The 16104-nt window shown below is 38.4% G+C and overlaps 1 protein-coding gene across 10 annotated transcripts in view; it reads right to left on the bottom strand.

Moving 5' to 3' along the window:
* Positions 1 to 12025: 12025 nt before the first annotated feature.
* LOC126355773 (trafficking kinesin-binding protein milt) overlaps positions 12026 to 16104 on the bottom strand; it is a 374105-nt gene continuing 370026 nt past the window's right edge. For all 10 annotated transcript variants that reach the window (XM_050006247.1, XM_050006180.1, XM_050006189.1 and 7 more), the window contains one exon: positions 12026 to 14401. In XM_050006247.1, coding sequence (XP_049862204.1) covers positions 13952 to 14401 — 450 coding nt within the window. In that variant the 3' untranslated portion in view covers positions 12026 to 13951. The remainder of the gene's footprint in view (positions 14402 to 16104) is intronic.

Genomic DNA, 16104 nt, shown 5'->3' with positions numbered 1-16104 from the left:
AACATTATCACCACTGTCTTCTCTGCTTTCTGATCTTGAGGAGGAATGGACTGCCGTTGCACCACAGATGTTCAGAAACCTCACTGAAAGTGTCCCCAGCAGTGTTGAAGCCATCATTAAAGGCGAAGTGTGGAACACCCCATATAAATGTTCACTAACAGCTGTCTGCATAATTTTGATCAGACAGCATACTTCTAACAATTCCTGTAGACTGTATACAAGAGTAACTGAAAAGTGAATACTGAACTCAGTTTCATTTCCTTGTCATATTCCGTTTATTCTTTAGCTTGTTGCATAACACAATGGTGTACATGTGTTTCACCTGCAGACTCAATTGCCCCCACTAGCTTGTGTCAGCCACACAGAGACAGCCCAAACTACTTCTGGACCATGTCAAATTGCTCCTCAGCTGTTTTGAAAAGCTGTATCAGTGATAACAAAAGTGTCTTGCCTGGAAATCCTGGGTGGCAGCTTCTCTCTCTCTCTCTCTCTCTCTCTCTCTCTCTCTCTCTCAAGTAGGGCAACATGACTTCCTAACCCTTAAAGGCAGACTTTGTTCAGCATAATAACCCTATGTCATATTTAAACATCAGTACAGGCTATTTTTTTCTCGCTATATTCTGAGTGAGGAAAATCCTGGGTGAAGTTCGAACAGTAGGATGAGTAGTAAGTAATCATAGTATAAGGGCAACTCTGAGCAATGAACAGGCACATAAACTGAAACTCAGTAACTATTATGACAGACCAGTATTCATGTTTAGACAGAATAGCATATACATGTCATATAGTCTGTACCTATATGCAGTATTTTTCAGTATATGCAGTATTTTGCAGCTTACTGTCAATTTCACAAGGAACCTTGCACTCTTTATTGGCCATAAGATACACACAGTATAATGTTTATTGCAGTGCTCAAACCTATAACCTGTTGATCAATGGTAATTCATATTAGTAAACAATCCTACAATACGAGCACCAGGATAGGGGAAGACTATATGAATTTTTGTACGCTCTGTACATGAACACCATTTCATAATCTGTGGCAGGTCAGAAAACACATCATCAATCCAAAGGTTGGTTTGTACACCACATAGATTAATCAAGCATTATCCTCTTAGAGATGCTATATTACCTGACCTTCTCCAACCCTTGAATTACGGTACTCAGCCAGCTGCGAGCTATAAACTACATTTCCAGAAACAAAGCAGCAGTGTGAGAAAAAAAAAATACTTATCCACAGAACCACTTTTACTATACCAAAATACAGTTTGAACAAACAGTACAAAGTATGTAATGCTTATATTACAAAACAGAAAAAGTTCAATGAATTCTAATGTGCTCTTATTTCATCAGATGCCTGTAGTAAGTTTCACAATACAGCTATTGACTTCACGTACAGATATTCCAATACCAGATTCAATTCAGTATCTGAAACAGCAATGATGCTGTGGAACAAAAGTATCATCAACCACAATACAACGGGATATTTGTTGTGTTATGTTTAATTATTATGAGCTTTCAGAGAGGTTTATCATTTGTGGTTTATTTAATTTCTGTACACTTCCTGTTGGACAGGAGTTACAAAGCAAAATATTGGAAATATGTGATGAAGACATGAACCAACTAGAGTAAAGCAAAGTAAAGTAAGTAAAAAATCAAATCAAACTTATGCAGGTCAATAAAAATATTTAAAGACAAACAGGAATATAGGCCTTTAAACTAATTTTATGCTACGTATGTTACATTATCTGAAGCAAAAAGTCATGTCAACTAGAATGACTATATTTCTGACAAACTTTTAGAGATGTTTACCAAAAAGTAGATTTCTCTATTAACCCTCATCACCAGTTTCGTAAAGGCCTCCTCATTACTGCTGTGTAGGCCGAGTTGCCTCTGTTGTTAAGGTACACCAAGCTTGTGGGTTCGTGAAATGGCTCCTGGTGCAGCACACCACTAAGACAATATCTCCCTGTCACTATTACACAGCTGTGGCTCAGGGTCAAGTAACAGGACAGGAGAACGAAGGTACTACAACACTCCAACGAATTAGTAACAAAGTCACACATAAGAGTTAAAAGCTGATTGAATGATTAAGTCTGCAATACTGCTTGTAATATAACACAAAAAAAGGTCTCAATGACTAGACTTCACAGTACACAGCAAAGGCAATTTACAGCAACTGTCTGTTCACTTCTAAGAGTTCACTAAATGACATTCTCTGTCTAAGTCAGTCCAGAACGACGATCTATAACCAAGTGGGCAAGAGTTGCTCTTCTATCTTCTGTCCGTTGTTGTCCAGTCATTGGCAGATTGTACTCAGCTGGCAACTGGGCGAGGCAAAGTCAATATCTTCATCCTCAGTGATGCTGGTGCAACTCACGCAAGTGGCGAATCTCTATGGCATTGGCACCAGTTTGCATCTTTGCACCTGTTGTGCTTTTGCCCTGGCTGTGTCTTGTTCGCACGACACAGCAATTTTACTTCCAGCTTTCAAGGGGGTGGGAAATTAAAGTCTAACTGTCCCATTGACAATGAGGTCACTAGAGATGGAACACAATCTTGGACTGTGAAAGAATGGGAAAAGAAATCAGCTGGGCTCTTTTCAAAGAAAACACCTCAGTATTTGCCTGGAACAATTTAGGGAAATCAGAAAAAAAACAAAGTCTGGATGGTTGGACAAGGGTTTGGACAGTCATCCTATCAAATGTGAGTCCACTTTGTTAACCACTGCATCATCTTGCTTGGTATATTTCCAAAAAGGTTGTTCAAAAGTCACTGATCCATGCAAATGGATTCTAAACATGTGTTTCCTTGAATTACGTAAACAGAACTGTACTTACCATAGTTTTGAAATATACCATTGCAAATATTAGTACTGTTTGAGCTGAATTAATAGAGACATGCAGTCAAATAATTCATCATTTCAGTTATCTTCAATACTGTTATGTACTTCCTAATCCAAGACATCTACAGGAACACATTCTCAGTGTTTCACTTAAGGCACTCAAAAATTATTGTATCACCAATATTTTTATGGTCACAGGAACCATTTACAGAACAAATAAATACAGATCAAATTTCAGGTGTTCCTCAGCAATGTCTGTGGACTTTTGCTTTTGTTCTGGCAGCTTTTTATTTGCCTAGAGAACCATTCTTTGGGAGTATCCGTGGGGTGAATAAGGCATACTTGCTAGGAGCCAGATGCAGTAAATATGGAGGATGCAGTAGCACAGTAAACCCCCCTAGTTCACACATTTTGGTAATTGTCTACAACTGGCATGTGGCTGCACATTGTCGTGTTGCAGCAAAACACCATCATCCCATCTTCAGTAGCAGCGTTATTGAATGAGCTGGTGCAACGAACTCCAGTACCAGTCACTGTTGAGGGTTGTACAGAGAGGAAACCAATCCACCGGCAATATTCTTTCCTGATACCAGAACGCAACTGCAACTGCCACTTCTTCCTGCCAAAATAGTCCCAGCTGCAAGTTCTTGCAATAAGGGCTCCCAGTATGCTTCCACTCCATAGACTGGCATGTCTTTCTTAGAGTATTGTGAAGGAAGCACGACTTCTCGAAGGTGACCAGACGCTCAAAGAATTCTGCTGGATATGCACTGCACTGTTGGCGTGTCTCCAAATGCTTCTGTTTCTGTGCAGTGGTAAGAGAAAGGGACACTCCTAGTTACGCACCTTCATATTCAAATCCTAATGGATGATGATTTGGAGAGTTCCTGTGATCAAATCTGATTCACCTGTGCTCCATAATTAAGTCACCAACACTCTGGCCTTTGGTTTGTATGCAGATGCTCTGATAACCAAGTGTGACTTGGTACTGTTTCCCCAAATGGCTAATAACTTCTTGTGGATACCTGAAGCTGTCACTCCTTCCATCCAGAGAAACCATGCTGTCCACCATTGCCGATGCTCGAATGCTTCCACATTGGCTTATCGATGTCCACCAGTGTACTCACAAAACCAGCAACGTGAATGTTTTTCAGTGAGGTTTGAGAGGTCTCACTCAGTGTGAGAGTGAAAGGTCTAACAGTTAAGTCAATGTTTTCGCTCAGTCTCAGGGTTTGAGCAGTTTGTTACTTGTCCAGTCTTTTCAGTTATACGTGACCCACAACTAGATTGCCAATTTTATTTTCAGGAAGAGGTAGTTAGCTATAATTTAAAAAATGAAGTATTTTCAAAATTAATTTCTATTTACATAAATATAAATTTTTCATACTAAAGCCATTAAACATTAATTTTTAGTTGATTTTAAAAGATTGATAACTCATACAACATCATAAATTTATATTTAAATACGTGAACCTTTACTTTAACTTCATTGGAACTATCTTTCTCTCCCCTTCATGCTGGTTTACACCCATCACTGATAACGCTCAATCAGTAAATCCTCAGGTGATAAGAACAGAAAGCATATTGGATACAATATTTTTTTCATTTACATACACTGCCTCCTGGAAGTAATTTTTGTGAAAATTTATCTATTTTCATTCATTGATTTTCTTCAAAGTTCTTTGCATAATATAGTTTCAGAATAGGAACCAACCTCGCACACACTGTACATTACATTGAATTATTCTTGATATCTTATAACTTAACTTGATTTCTCCCATTTCCACATTATTAAGCACTTCCGCATTTTGATCAAGCCACAAAATTTATTATTAAGTGAATGCACTAATCACCAACACAGTCATAAAGCTGAACTAAAAGCTACTTATTGGCACAAAATAAAAAGCATACATCAGAACGACAATAACAGCGACAAGAGGAGATACCTGTATAAGGTCAACAATAATGATTTAATATCACCATAAAAATCTATTTTTCCTGATCAGAATTGACTGCATCAATGTATTAGGCTCACCCAGTTGATGTTCACAGCTGCCCTGGGTGAACTCAATTACAGAGTGTTTGTAGTATTGGCCAGAGATGGGTGAAATTGAAGTACCAATGTGTGAATACGAACAGGACTACTTCACACACATGAAACACTATATCTGCTACATTTCACAGAATATGAAACATATATATGTTTGTGTTCATGGCTACGATCTGTGCTGTGAAGGTGTAGAGGATAGTATGACACCTTGTAAAGGACATGGACTGGGCATGGGTGAGTAATTCTCTGGTGGGGATGCAGAGTTAGTGCACTCAGGATGGGATCAACAGCCAATGGTGCCTTGGTGTCATCTCGGTCACATCCTTGTTAGCTTCACATTTTTAGATGCAGATCAGCATCAAGAGGCGGTGTCACTTCTCTTGTAACTGCAGTCAGAAAGAGCCTATGCTCAGCCCAGCAGCAGATGACTGCATTGCTTGGGGTCAAGCGCTGCATCGTTGGCTGGAGGGTGGTCAATGATGCTGGTGAGCCTGGAGGTTCGTAGCTGAGAGGTCTTTAGCTCAACCCACGGCCTATTCAGGCTGCAGCTAGACCTCTGGCTGTTGGTCCTGTTGAAATGGCAGGAGAAGGTTGGCAGCCTCGCAGAAGAAGCCAACACATAATGGATGCCAATTCAAAGCCCAGCTGAGGTGAGAGGCTCAGCTAGGCTGGATGGTCAACTCTTGCTCACGACAAAGCAGGCCTTGTTGTGACTGAGGCCACATATTTTGTAAACCCTCGTTGCCAGTTTTGTAAAGGCCTTGTCACTACTGCTGTGGGAGCCAAGTTTGTGAGTAGCGAAGTCTGCATCACTACATGTAATATAATGCAAAAAAGCCCCCCAATGGCTAAGTGCAAATAATCCTAGATAAACTTCACATTACATAGCAAATGCAATTTACAACTGTCTGTTCACTTCTAAGAGTTCACTAAACCACATTCCCTGTCTAAGTCAGTACTGGATAATGATCTATAACTAAATGAGTGAGAGCTGCTGTTCTATCTTCTGAGCAGGCTTCTGCCCATTGTAATCTGGTAATTGGCAGATTGTACTTGGCCGGCAAAGTCGATATCTTCATCCCAACCGCCCGTGGTGAGTCTCTACGACACTGGCACCAGCTCGCATATTTGCACCTGTGGTGCTTTCTCCCTGGCTGTGTCTCGTTCAGATGCCTTGCATCACCAAAATGTCTCAAAATGCTGGTTATTGCCTTAGTGCATTGGTTGCCGTTGCAGAGCTGCTGGTATTCCCCAAGTGCTGAGCTTGCAGGTGTGGGCAAGTGCCTGTATTTCATCATTGATCCTTGGCCTGTGCTTGCCCCACTATAGCACATACATACCCAGTGACATAATTTTCTGTACAATATATTTACTTTCAGCGTAAATAAATGGTTAAGGGCTAGATTCAAATGGTATTTAATTTATGGAGATCACACCTTTTCATGACAATGGAATGCAAACTGTCAGTAAAATACAGCACTGTTTGTTTCTTTCTAACTTCAAACACAACTACAGGAACATTTATACTCAACTTCACACTCCCAATGATACATCAGTTGAGTTATTTTAATGTCAATTGCATCTGGACGAACTTAATGCTTGGTGACATAGTAATCAGCTGTAAGTGATGAAAAGAATTAGTCTGTATAGCACATAATTTAATTAACATGTATAATGCATATTTTAATTTTGGATTGTGCTCTGAGATGTTTCACATACCCTTGGGATGGGGGGTAGTTCCTCTGGCAGTACGTGTATCCCATTCTTACATTTTTGCTTTATTTTAACCAATGGAAGCTCTACAGACTGGTTACACACACAGGAATGAATGGCTAGCTCATGCAACTAAGCACTCAACCCCTTATAGGTTTATGATTGATATTTTAACCAGGCCATATAAAGTTCAATCTCTCTAATTTTGTAACTGTAAAGGGTCCTTTTGCTTTCAGCTACTGCAAGGGATTTCTCAGCAGCCAACAAAGCAACCACAATAGGCTTACATTCTCGTCAACAGACAGTAGCACTCTTACTTTGTGGTCGATAAAATAACCACAAAGCAATCTCAGATTTCAGTGCATTGACTGCTTTGGAATTTTGCTGGCAAGTCTTCAAATTTACAAAATTAAGTCAATTTATTATGTTTTTATATGTAATATAGATATGTTAACAGTAATCTGCCACAAGTTTCCCTATATCTAGAGCAAAATGTAGTGAAATGAATTTTTTGTTTTCTGTGCCGAAAAAGATATACATACCTTCAATTTGCTAGAATTCTTGTAATATGTCACTTATAAACAAATACTTCTGCACTAGTTATATCACAATATATATCAATATTTATTTGACTCTTTTTATCAAACGGTTTCTAACAATTCAGCACTGCGCTCAGATGTTACAGGAAATTCTACAGATGCTGACTCCCATTTTACTACAGCAAGGTCACCTTTTTGTGACCAGTGGGCTGGACAGAGCACAGGAAGCCGGAGGAGCAGCATGAAATGTGTTGAATTTTGCTGTAAGTCTTCACATTTACAAAATTGAATCTACTTACCATGATAATATAGTGTACTATAGTTAACAATAATCTGCCTCAAGTTTCACTGTACCTGGTGCAAATCACTATGAAATGAGGTTTTTTGTTTTGCAGGGGCAAAAAAACAAGTACATGATCTTAACTTCTCACAAATTTATCGTAATGTTGCACACAAATGCATCCGCATAAGTTATTTCTAGTACGGTACATCATTATTTACTTGAGACTCTTAGCAAATACTTTCAAAATTATAGTATTGCACTAAGTAAATAGTTTAACTCTTCATTCCTCCTTCTATACGGTATTTTCACATATCTGTACAATGACTGTTAAGTCTTAACATAAATAATGTTCCTAGAATGAGATTTTCACTCTTAAGTGGAGTGTGCGCTGATATGAAACTTCCTGGCAGATTAAAACTGTGTGCCCGACTGAGACTCGAACTCGGGACCTTTCCCTTTCGCGGGCATGTGCTCTACCAACTGAGCTACCGAAGCACGACTCACACCCGGTACTCACAGCTTTACTTCTGCCATATCCGCAATATCCTGTCTTTCAGGAGTGCTAGTTCTGCAAGGTTCGCAGGAGAGCTTCTGTAAAGTTTGGAAGGTAGGAGACGAGGTACTGGCAGAAGTAAATTACGGAGATAATTAACACATATCCCCACCCTTTCTGTTATATTAGTCCGCATTTTAAGTAACACCTCATAAACTCCATACAAAAATAAAAATCATCAAAAATGATTCAGGCAACTGATTAAAAAATGTCATTCACATTTTGAACATATCCAGGATTACTACTCAAATCTAATACTCCCTCTTCTTACATCACTTCTTAATCTGCAATCAGATCAGAATGTTGCAGAAAACTGTGAAAGCTAAATTTTAGGAAAGTGTGCACAAGGTGAGTACCGAAAGAATTGTCACCACAGCATAAGGCAGAAAGGACGGCCGACCATCTGTTACTCATTTGTCCCTTTATCATCACAAGGGAGATGGATTTTTACAGCAAATTGTAACTGTAGACGAAACATAGGTGCATCACCACAAACAGGAAAGTAAGACTCCGAGCATGGTTCGGAAACACCCACCACCACCACCACCACCACAAGAAGTTAACAAATTTATTAAATGTCACACAACAGCTCTTAAGATTATGCTAACACTATTCTGAGGCATGGAAGTTGTGATAGCCGTTCATTTCACCACAAGAGGCGAAACAAAGAACAGTGAGAACTATTGTGATGTGTTGCGAACTGAACTAAATCCTGGAATCAGATCAGAATGTTGCAGAAAACTGTGAAAGCTGCAGCAAGATTATTATTCAGCCACATTCTGCCAAACACACAGTAGAAGCAATAAAGAAGTTGGGATTCAAAATGCTTCAACCCCCGTACAGCTGAGATTTGGATGCTACAAAGTGATTTCCACGTATTTGGCTCACTGAAGGAAGTGCTCAGGGGAAAAAAGATTTGACACAATATGTTTAATTGCAGGGAGGTTATGTATGTTTCAATTTTCTGTTATTACAATAAATATTCCCTTCCTCAATAATCCCTTTACTTTTTGACTTCCCATCAGAAAATAAACAAACTGACCGAAGCACAATATATGACCAAGAGTACATACAACAAAAATGGTCTCTTAACAGTTTAAAAAACGAAAACACAGCAAACAGTCACATAACAAGAAATAAAATATGCAAGCAAAACCACTTTTGAAACTGCTAACACTGCAGAAATAGAATGTTCAAGATAGAAGAATCACAAGATATATAAACAAAAAATACCAAGAAAATGGAAAAGGTGGGAAGTACAATTGAAAAATCACAAAACAGATCAGGACAATAATAAAGAAATTATGGGATAGAAAGAGCAACATTATGTGGATTATAGGAATCGAAAATTTTATGGGGAACTACAAAATTACAGCACAAGTTTAAAAAAGAAAACAGACAAAAACCAAGACAGACAAACCAGGCAAAGAAAATGGGAAGAGTGATTTTAGACAAAAGAAAAGGAGAGCTTTGAGAAAACGAAATATAAGGACTAGATAACTTAAGAACCCTTTTTATAAAACTGACAAAATCTGTCCAAGAAGGTCAAACATTTCTCAGATGTTATCAGCAGTTTAAATTCTTTACAGCAGACTTAAAAAAAAAAAAATTTTTCAAATAAGTCGAAATTTCTTAGTATCTCATATCAACAAATCTGACCTTGCTTGCTGTGTTTCCTTACACACTCAACAAATTCCTGTCTCCGCCCATACTGCATGTTACAACTTCACACGGTTTTCTCAAAATCTTGTTACCATATTAAACATTCAAAAATAAGCAGTAAGAATCATAATGAGAAGTACAAAACAAGCAGTAAGGATATCACACACACACGAGAGAGAGAGAGAGAGAGAGAGAGAGAGAGAGAGAGAGAGAGAGAGAGAGAGAGAGAGAGTAAAATGCTTGGCATCCCAACTGTTCCTTAGACATTCACTGTCCAAGCGAAAAGAAAAGTAAAAGCTTTAAGTCTTTGTGACCTTGGGATAAATTCAACAATATTCATAAAATTATATACTCTGTGTGTTTTGAAGTCAGTAAATTCTGCTCCAAATCCAGCATCTGATATGTAGCCTAAATTTAGTTTTATAAGTATTCATATAAGAGCAATAATTTATGTGCCTATCTTACATATCTATTTCTACATCCATGTTGAGAAAGACTTGTGTGGGATCAGCAAGGAAGTTACTATTTACGATGATTCAAGCAATGTAAATACGGTATGGACTGAAATTTATGTAATTGTGTATTTCTAACTTCTACTTGCAAGCAAATGAAATCCATAGTGTAAACAAACTTTGATAAAAGGAAAACTCAAATATAACACTATGGGAATAGTTAAAAAGTGCTAAAAAAATTCATGTACAAACTCTGTCCATTTAGAATGCATCTTGGAAACCAAAATTTTTCAGCTATCTGATCACTACTTACCTTCTGACATTTTTCATCCTTCATCATCACAATGTGTGTCACTTCAGAGTTTTTAGACAAGATTCAGAACTTGCATAGCTTAGGACATGAACTGAAATTACATGGTTGTCCAATCTCCACTTATACCAAATGTTTTACCTTTGATAATACACGTACAAGTCATTCTTCTACAAATGTTTCTGTTTGTGGATGTCCTTCAATTACAAGTGACTGCAATCTGCCGAAGGCGAGGTATCAAGGCAACACAAAGGTTACTTACAATAATTTTCCAACCAACATAGAAACTTAGCTAACATGTCTATTGGTCAACACATTTAACTTTTTTCGGCATGAACACGATAAAAATTCAACAAAGGTCTGAGCAATATAATCCACCACAAAGGCCACTTTGTAGAATGCAGGAACACACGGTATGACAGCAAAGATTTAATCAAATGTAAGAAGAAATGTCATGTTTAACTAAAGTTATAGAATGTTGGTCTTTTTTACCTGGAGTTGTTTTATCTGTTAAACATGTTGTTACAATATGTTCTCTCCCCAATAACCTTGCCCACATGCTAGCCATTTCCCCACACTTAGCCGTAGGCATGTTTGCGAGCACTTTCCCCACACTGGAAACATGCAGTCATCTGTATCTTAGGTTTAATCTCTGTCAATGAAATATTAACTATTAAGGCATTTCAGGGAGTAGCTTGGAATGTCGTGATAACGTTATCTCTCTCTATTTTTAAATAATAACAACATATTGAAAGACATTTACAGCAACAGTACACTACAATGCTTTCCATTGAAGGTGGGTGACTGAAGTAACAAACGTAATACAGTTGCAGAAGAGCTCAACCTCATCACATACTTTTCTAGATGACTGACTTGTTCGTATCATGTTTGGAAAGAACCATTTCATGTAACAGTTGTAACTTACAGCCTCCAAGATCTATCAATGGCATTTGCTTTTAAGAAATAACAGTGCGCCCCATGTACGTCTTCCAAGGCTCATTGGATGAAATGTGCTGAATAATTCACTGGTACCCATTGACAAGGTTTGAGAACGACTGCTAAACATTTAAGATTTTGGACAAAATATTAGTCCTAAAGTAGAAATCACACATATTTCCCAAGCACAACTCGCACACACATTACCACTGCCCGCAAATTCACAGTATATCCATTTGTTTTGGAATTTTATTTTTTGACGTGCTTTACAATCTTTTGCCCTACATTCTCGTAAGGTGTATCAATACGAAGAAGAAGGAAAAAGAAGGGTGAGGGGTGAAGCCCATCTAGCAACACACAACTGTACGCTTAATAAGGGCAGCTTGTTTACAAGTTTACCCTCTGCTGATTGCTGCTTCTGTTACCTTGACATCACATTCACTTGTCTAATTTTTACTTAGTGAAAAAGAATTCAACATCTCTGCTGAATTTGTATAAAGGAAAACTTATGCATAGTAAACTCCAGAATGGAGTGCTGTGATTTTTATCAATACTTGGAAGTGAAGGTTATTTTGATGAAATGAATCCTGAAGTATATTTTGTAGCAACTGAAATTCTCATCATTATTAATATCATTTCTTCACAGCAGTAAAGTACTACATAATGGAATTATGAAACGAGATTATACATAGAGATATTTATTAAATATCTTTACATAGATACGTTTTCTAGTCATAGAAAAAAAGCACCATGATTTTTTACAACACATGTAGAAGACAACACACTAAATTAAAACTACGCAGATGAAACAACATGCCAATGTGAGTCAGTTCAAAACAAAAACACTGTAGTGTAAAAAATAATGAACAGAATTCAACTTGACTGACAAATGGGACAGGCAAAATATATTGCTATTATTTCTCAAATATTGCATTTTACATGAAAATAAATACATCTAAAACTTCAAATGCATCACTGTGTACTTTAGAAACTACACGTCTTTGTAAGTCTAATTATCTGTTACAAAAATACATAAAATTAAACCAATGTGAAATTACAATGAATAGGCACCTACAAAGAAGATATGTGACGTAATTGTTAGTCAATATTTATTATTTACTGAAATGTAAAAATATAAGAGCACCATAAGCACATGTTGTGCCTTTGGAAACAGACCCAATTATGCACAATACAGACTGGTGATACACTTTACTACACCATTTACCGTATTTTTATCTTGTGTACTGTCCAGAATTCACATCAACTAGGAACACATCCATGTTAGCCAATACTGGCAATGATGGCACCTATTATAGCTACCAATAAAGTTCACAGGACTGACAATTTAACTCCAACTTAGACAACTTGGTTACAAAATGGACAAATTAACAGCACCACTGATGCAAAACAATAAATAATATTTATGAAAAAATGAATTTAAAACCTCAATAGTTAAGTATCAAATTTCAGAACAATGCTGCTTCAAATGATTAAGAAATGATGTGGTGTCTCCTGTACAGGCATTTCAAAGTCATATTATTTACAATCTGAATAAGAAAATCCGTATATACAACTATATACACCATATAAATTTAACAATCTCAACAAAATGGGCAACACACAGTCAAAGGCTTAATGCACAGTCTTGTACCTAAGACTGGCATAAGCCATATCCCCTAACTTTCGTAACCTATTTCACTCAAGTTCCTTAAAATTATAATACTGCCTCAGTCAACTTGGAGCTTCCTGGTTATTACAGAACAAGGAAAAAAATATCTATTGCATGAAATATTGTGACAGACATTCAAGTAAACTCATTAGTACAGATCATATGTCCCTCTGATATAGGAATCTTATAATAAATACATACCATGTACCAGGAAGCTGAGACTAGTTTATATTTAAATCTGATAAATAACTACATCATTATAACATAATCTACTCACAATTTAAATGCTGTGCTAGAGGCAATTTTAGTAACCTGAAAAATACTGTAGATTGTAGATAGCAACTGCACAAGAAATATTACCCAGAATTATATGCCTGCCATTTAGAAGCCCTTCACATACGGAAACTCCAGTTTAAGGGACATGCTTTTCTTAATTGTAAAAAACATAGCTAATTTTAGATGGTTTTCACAGTACAAGTAATACATATTCAATTAATTCAAGTACTGATGTTATATCAAAACTATCTTAAGGTAATCCAAATGAAAACTATTTCCCTTTGTAACTATGACAGCAATTCAACTATGTGTATAGACAACTGAATTCTACACATATGCAACAAATGTAATACAAGACACAACATAGTATACATAGTTATCTTTCAAGACGAAATATAGTAATCATAACTTTTAAAAAAAATTTCACGAACTTTACATGAAATTATTGCAATGTAAGCACTTCAACTAGCAAATTATGGTAATCAAATATTGTAACTGTTACCCATAAGTTTATAATACATCTTCTCATATATGTAAGAAGACATACAAAACAGTAAAATACAGACGGCAGTTAAGTTCAAATTAAATGAGACAGTTGCTGTCCACAATCTCTCTACTACTGTTCGAGAAGTAGGATTTCAACAACATTTGCCACTATTGGACTTACAGCAGCCCACCCTTGCGTCCGAATAGGAGCTGGCTCACTGTCCCCAGTGCACTGCTCCCCACAGTCCCAGCAGGCCCATCCGCTGCACCAACTGCCACTTGGGGCCGCAACAGTGGAACCACTCCCAAATCTGGACGTACTGCTGTTGCCTGGCGCTTCAGGGGAGGTCGCAGTGGCCTCTCGTCCAGTGCTCCGGTGCCAGGTCGTGCAGGAACCCCCAGTGCTGGCAAAGGTTTGGGACTCGAAGGTGGTTCCTTCTCTTGTGCAGAGACGACAGGTGCAGTTTTCAGACAAGTCAATTGTGCCATTGGACTCTTCAAGTGGTGCCTTGTGTACAGAGAGCCCTGCAGTGCCAATGGCGTGACAGGTGCCGCTGCCGACGTTGTTAGAATCGTGTCCAAGCCAATGCTCTCCAGTCTCTCCACAAGACGAATGCCCGACAGTGCCTGGAAGGATGCTCTGAACATTAATGATGCAGTTTCAGTCCTAATGGCTACACTTCAGATATGTGTTACAACTAACAGAGTTAACACTGCAGATGCATAATAAATGAAAGCACAGAAGATGAGAGCTTAATGTCCTGTCAGTGATGGGGTCATTAGAGGATGAAATATTCACACTGGAGAATGACTGGGAAAGAAGATGATGTCCTCAGAAGAATCATCGTATTGCTTGTCGTGACAGTGTAGTTTCAAACATCATCATCAACAATTCATTAAGTTTGGTAAAAATTTGAAGGAGGTAGGTTTGGTAGTGTCTGAAAGCAGTAAATTGAAAATTTCACTTATTTTCTAGCTGCTGCAAAATTGTCAACTCCAATCATAGCCAATGTGTATAATTATAAAAGGAATGTGCACTTTTAAGCTTTGTCACTGTTATTCCATCAATAGGACAGTTTTGCATTACACTGGCTACTAGTCACCAGATTTCCTCATAGCAACCACCTCTTGAGCAACGCCACCATTCCTGCTACTACACTGGCGGGACAAAGAAACTAATACACCTGCCTAATATCACGTAGGGCCCCGCAAGCACACAGATATGTCACATGGCATGGACTCTATTAATGTCTGAAGAAGTGCTGGAGGAAACTGACTATGAATCCTGAAGGGCTGTCCATCGATTCGTAACAGTACAAGGGGATGAAGATCTCTTCTGAACAGCACATTGCAAGGCATCCCACATCTGCTCATGACTGGGGCGTCTGGTGGCCAGCGGAGGTGTTTAACTCAGAAAAGTGTTCTTGTAGCCATACTGTAGCAACTCTAGACATGTGGGGGCATCCCATTGTCCTGCTGGAATTGCTCAATTGCATTGAAATGCATAACGGACATCAATGGATGCAGGTGATCAGACAGGATGCTTATGTATGTGTCACCTGTCAGTGTCATATCTAGCCATAACAGGGGTCTCATATCACTCCAGCTGCACATGCCCCACAGCATTACAGAGCCTCCAGCAGCTTGAACAGCCCCTGCTGATATGCAGGGTCCATGGATTCATGAAGTTGTCTCCCATAGCCGTATGTGAACATCCGCTCAATACAATTTCAAACAAGACTCATCCGAACAGGCAACATGTTTCCAGTCACCAACAGTGCAATGTCGGTGTTGATGGGAGCAAGCGAGGCGTACAACTTTGTGTCGTGCATTCATCAAGGGTACACGAGTGGGCCTTCAGCTCCAAAGGCCCATATCGATGATGTTTCGTTGAGTGGTTCGCTTGCTAACACTTGTTGACCCTACATTGAAATCTGCAGCAATTTGCAGAGGGGCTGCACTTCTGTCACATTGAATGCTTATCTTCAGTCATTGTCTCTGTTCTTGCAGGATCTTTTTATGGCAGCAGCAATGTTGGGGAGTTGATGTTTTTCTGGATTCCTGATATTCATAGTACACTTATGTAATGGTCACTGGGAAATTGCCCAATTCATCACTGCCTCAGAAGTGCTGTGTCCCATCACTCATGCGACAACTATAACACCATGTTCAAACTCATTTAAATCTTGATAACTTGCCATTGAAGCAGCAGTAACTGATCTAACAACCAGTCTTATAGGCATTGCTGACTGCAGTGCTTTGTTCTGCCTGTTTACACATCACTGCATTTTTATACAGATTCCTCTACCAGTTTCTTTGGCACTTCAGCA

This window comes from Schistocerca gregaria, chromosome 1 (assembly GCF_023897955.1).
Source record: "Schistocerca gregaria isolate iqSchGreg1 chromosome 1, iqSchGreg1.2, whole genome shotgun sequence".
Classification (NCBI taxonomy): domain Eukaryota; kingdom Metazoa; phylum Arthropoda; class Insecta; order Orthoptera; family Acrididae; genus Schistocerca; species Schistocerca gregaria.
Note: the sequence above shows the minus strand (reverse complement) of the source record. Positions and strands in the feature narration are given on the sequence as shown.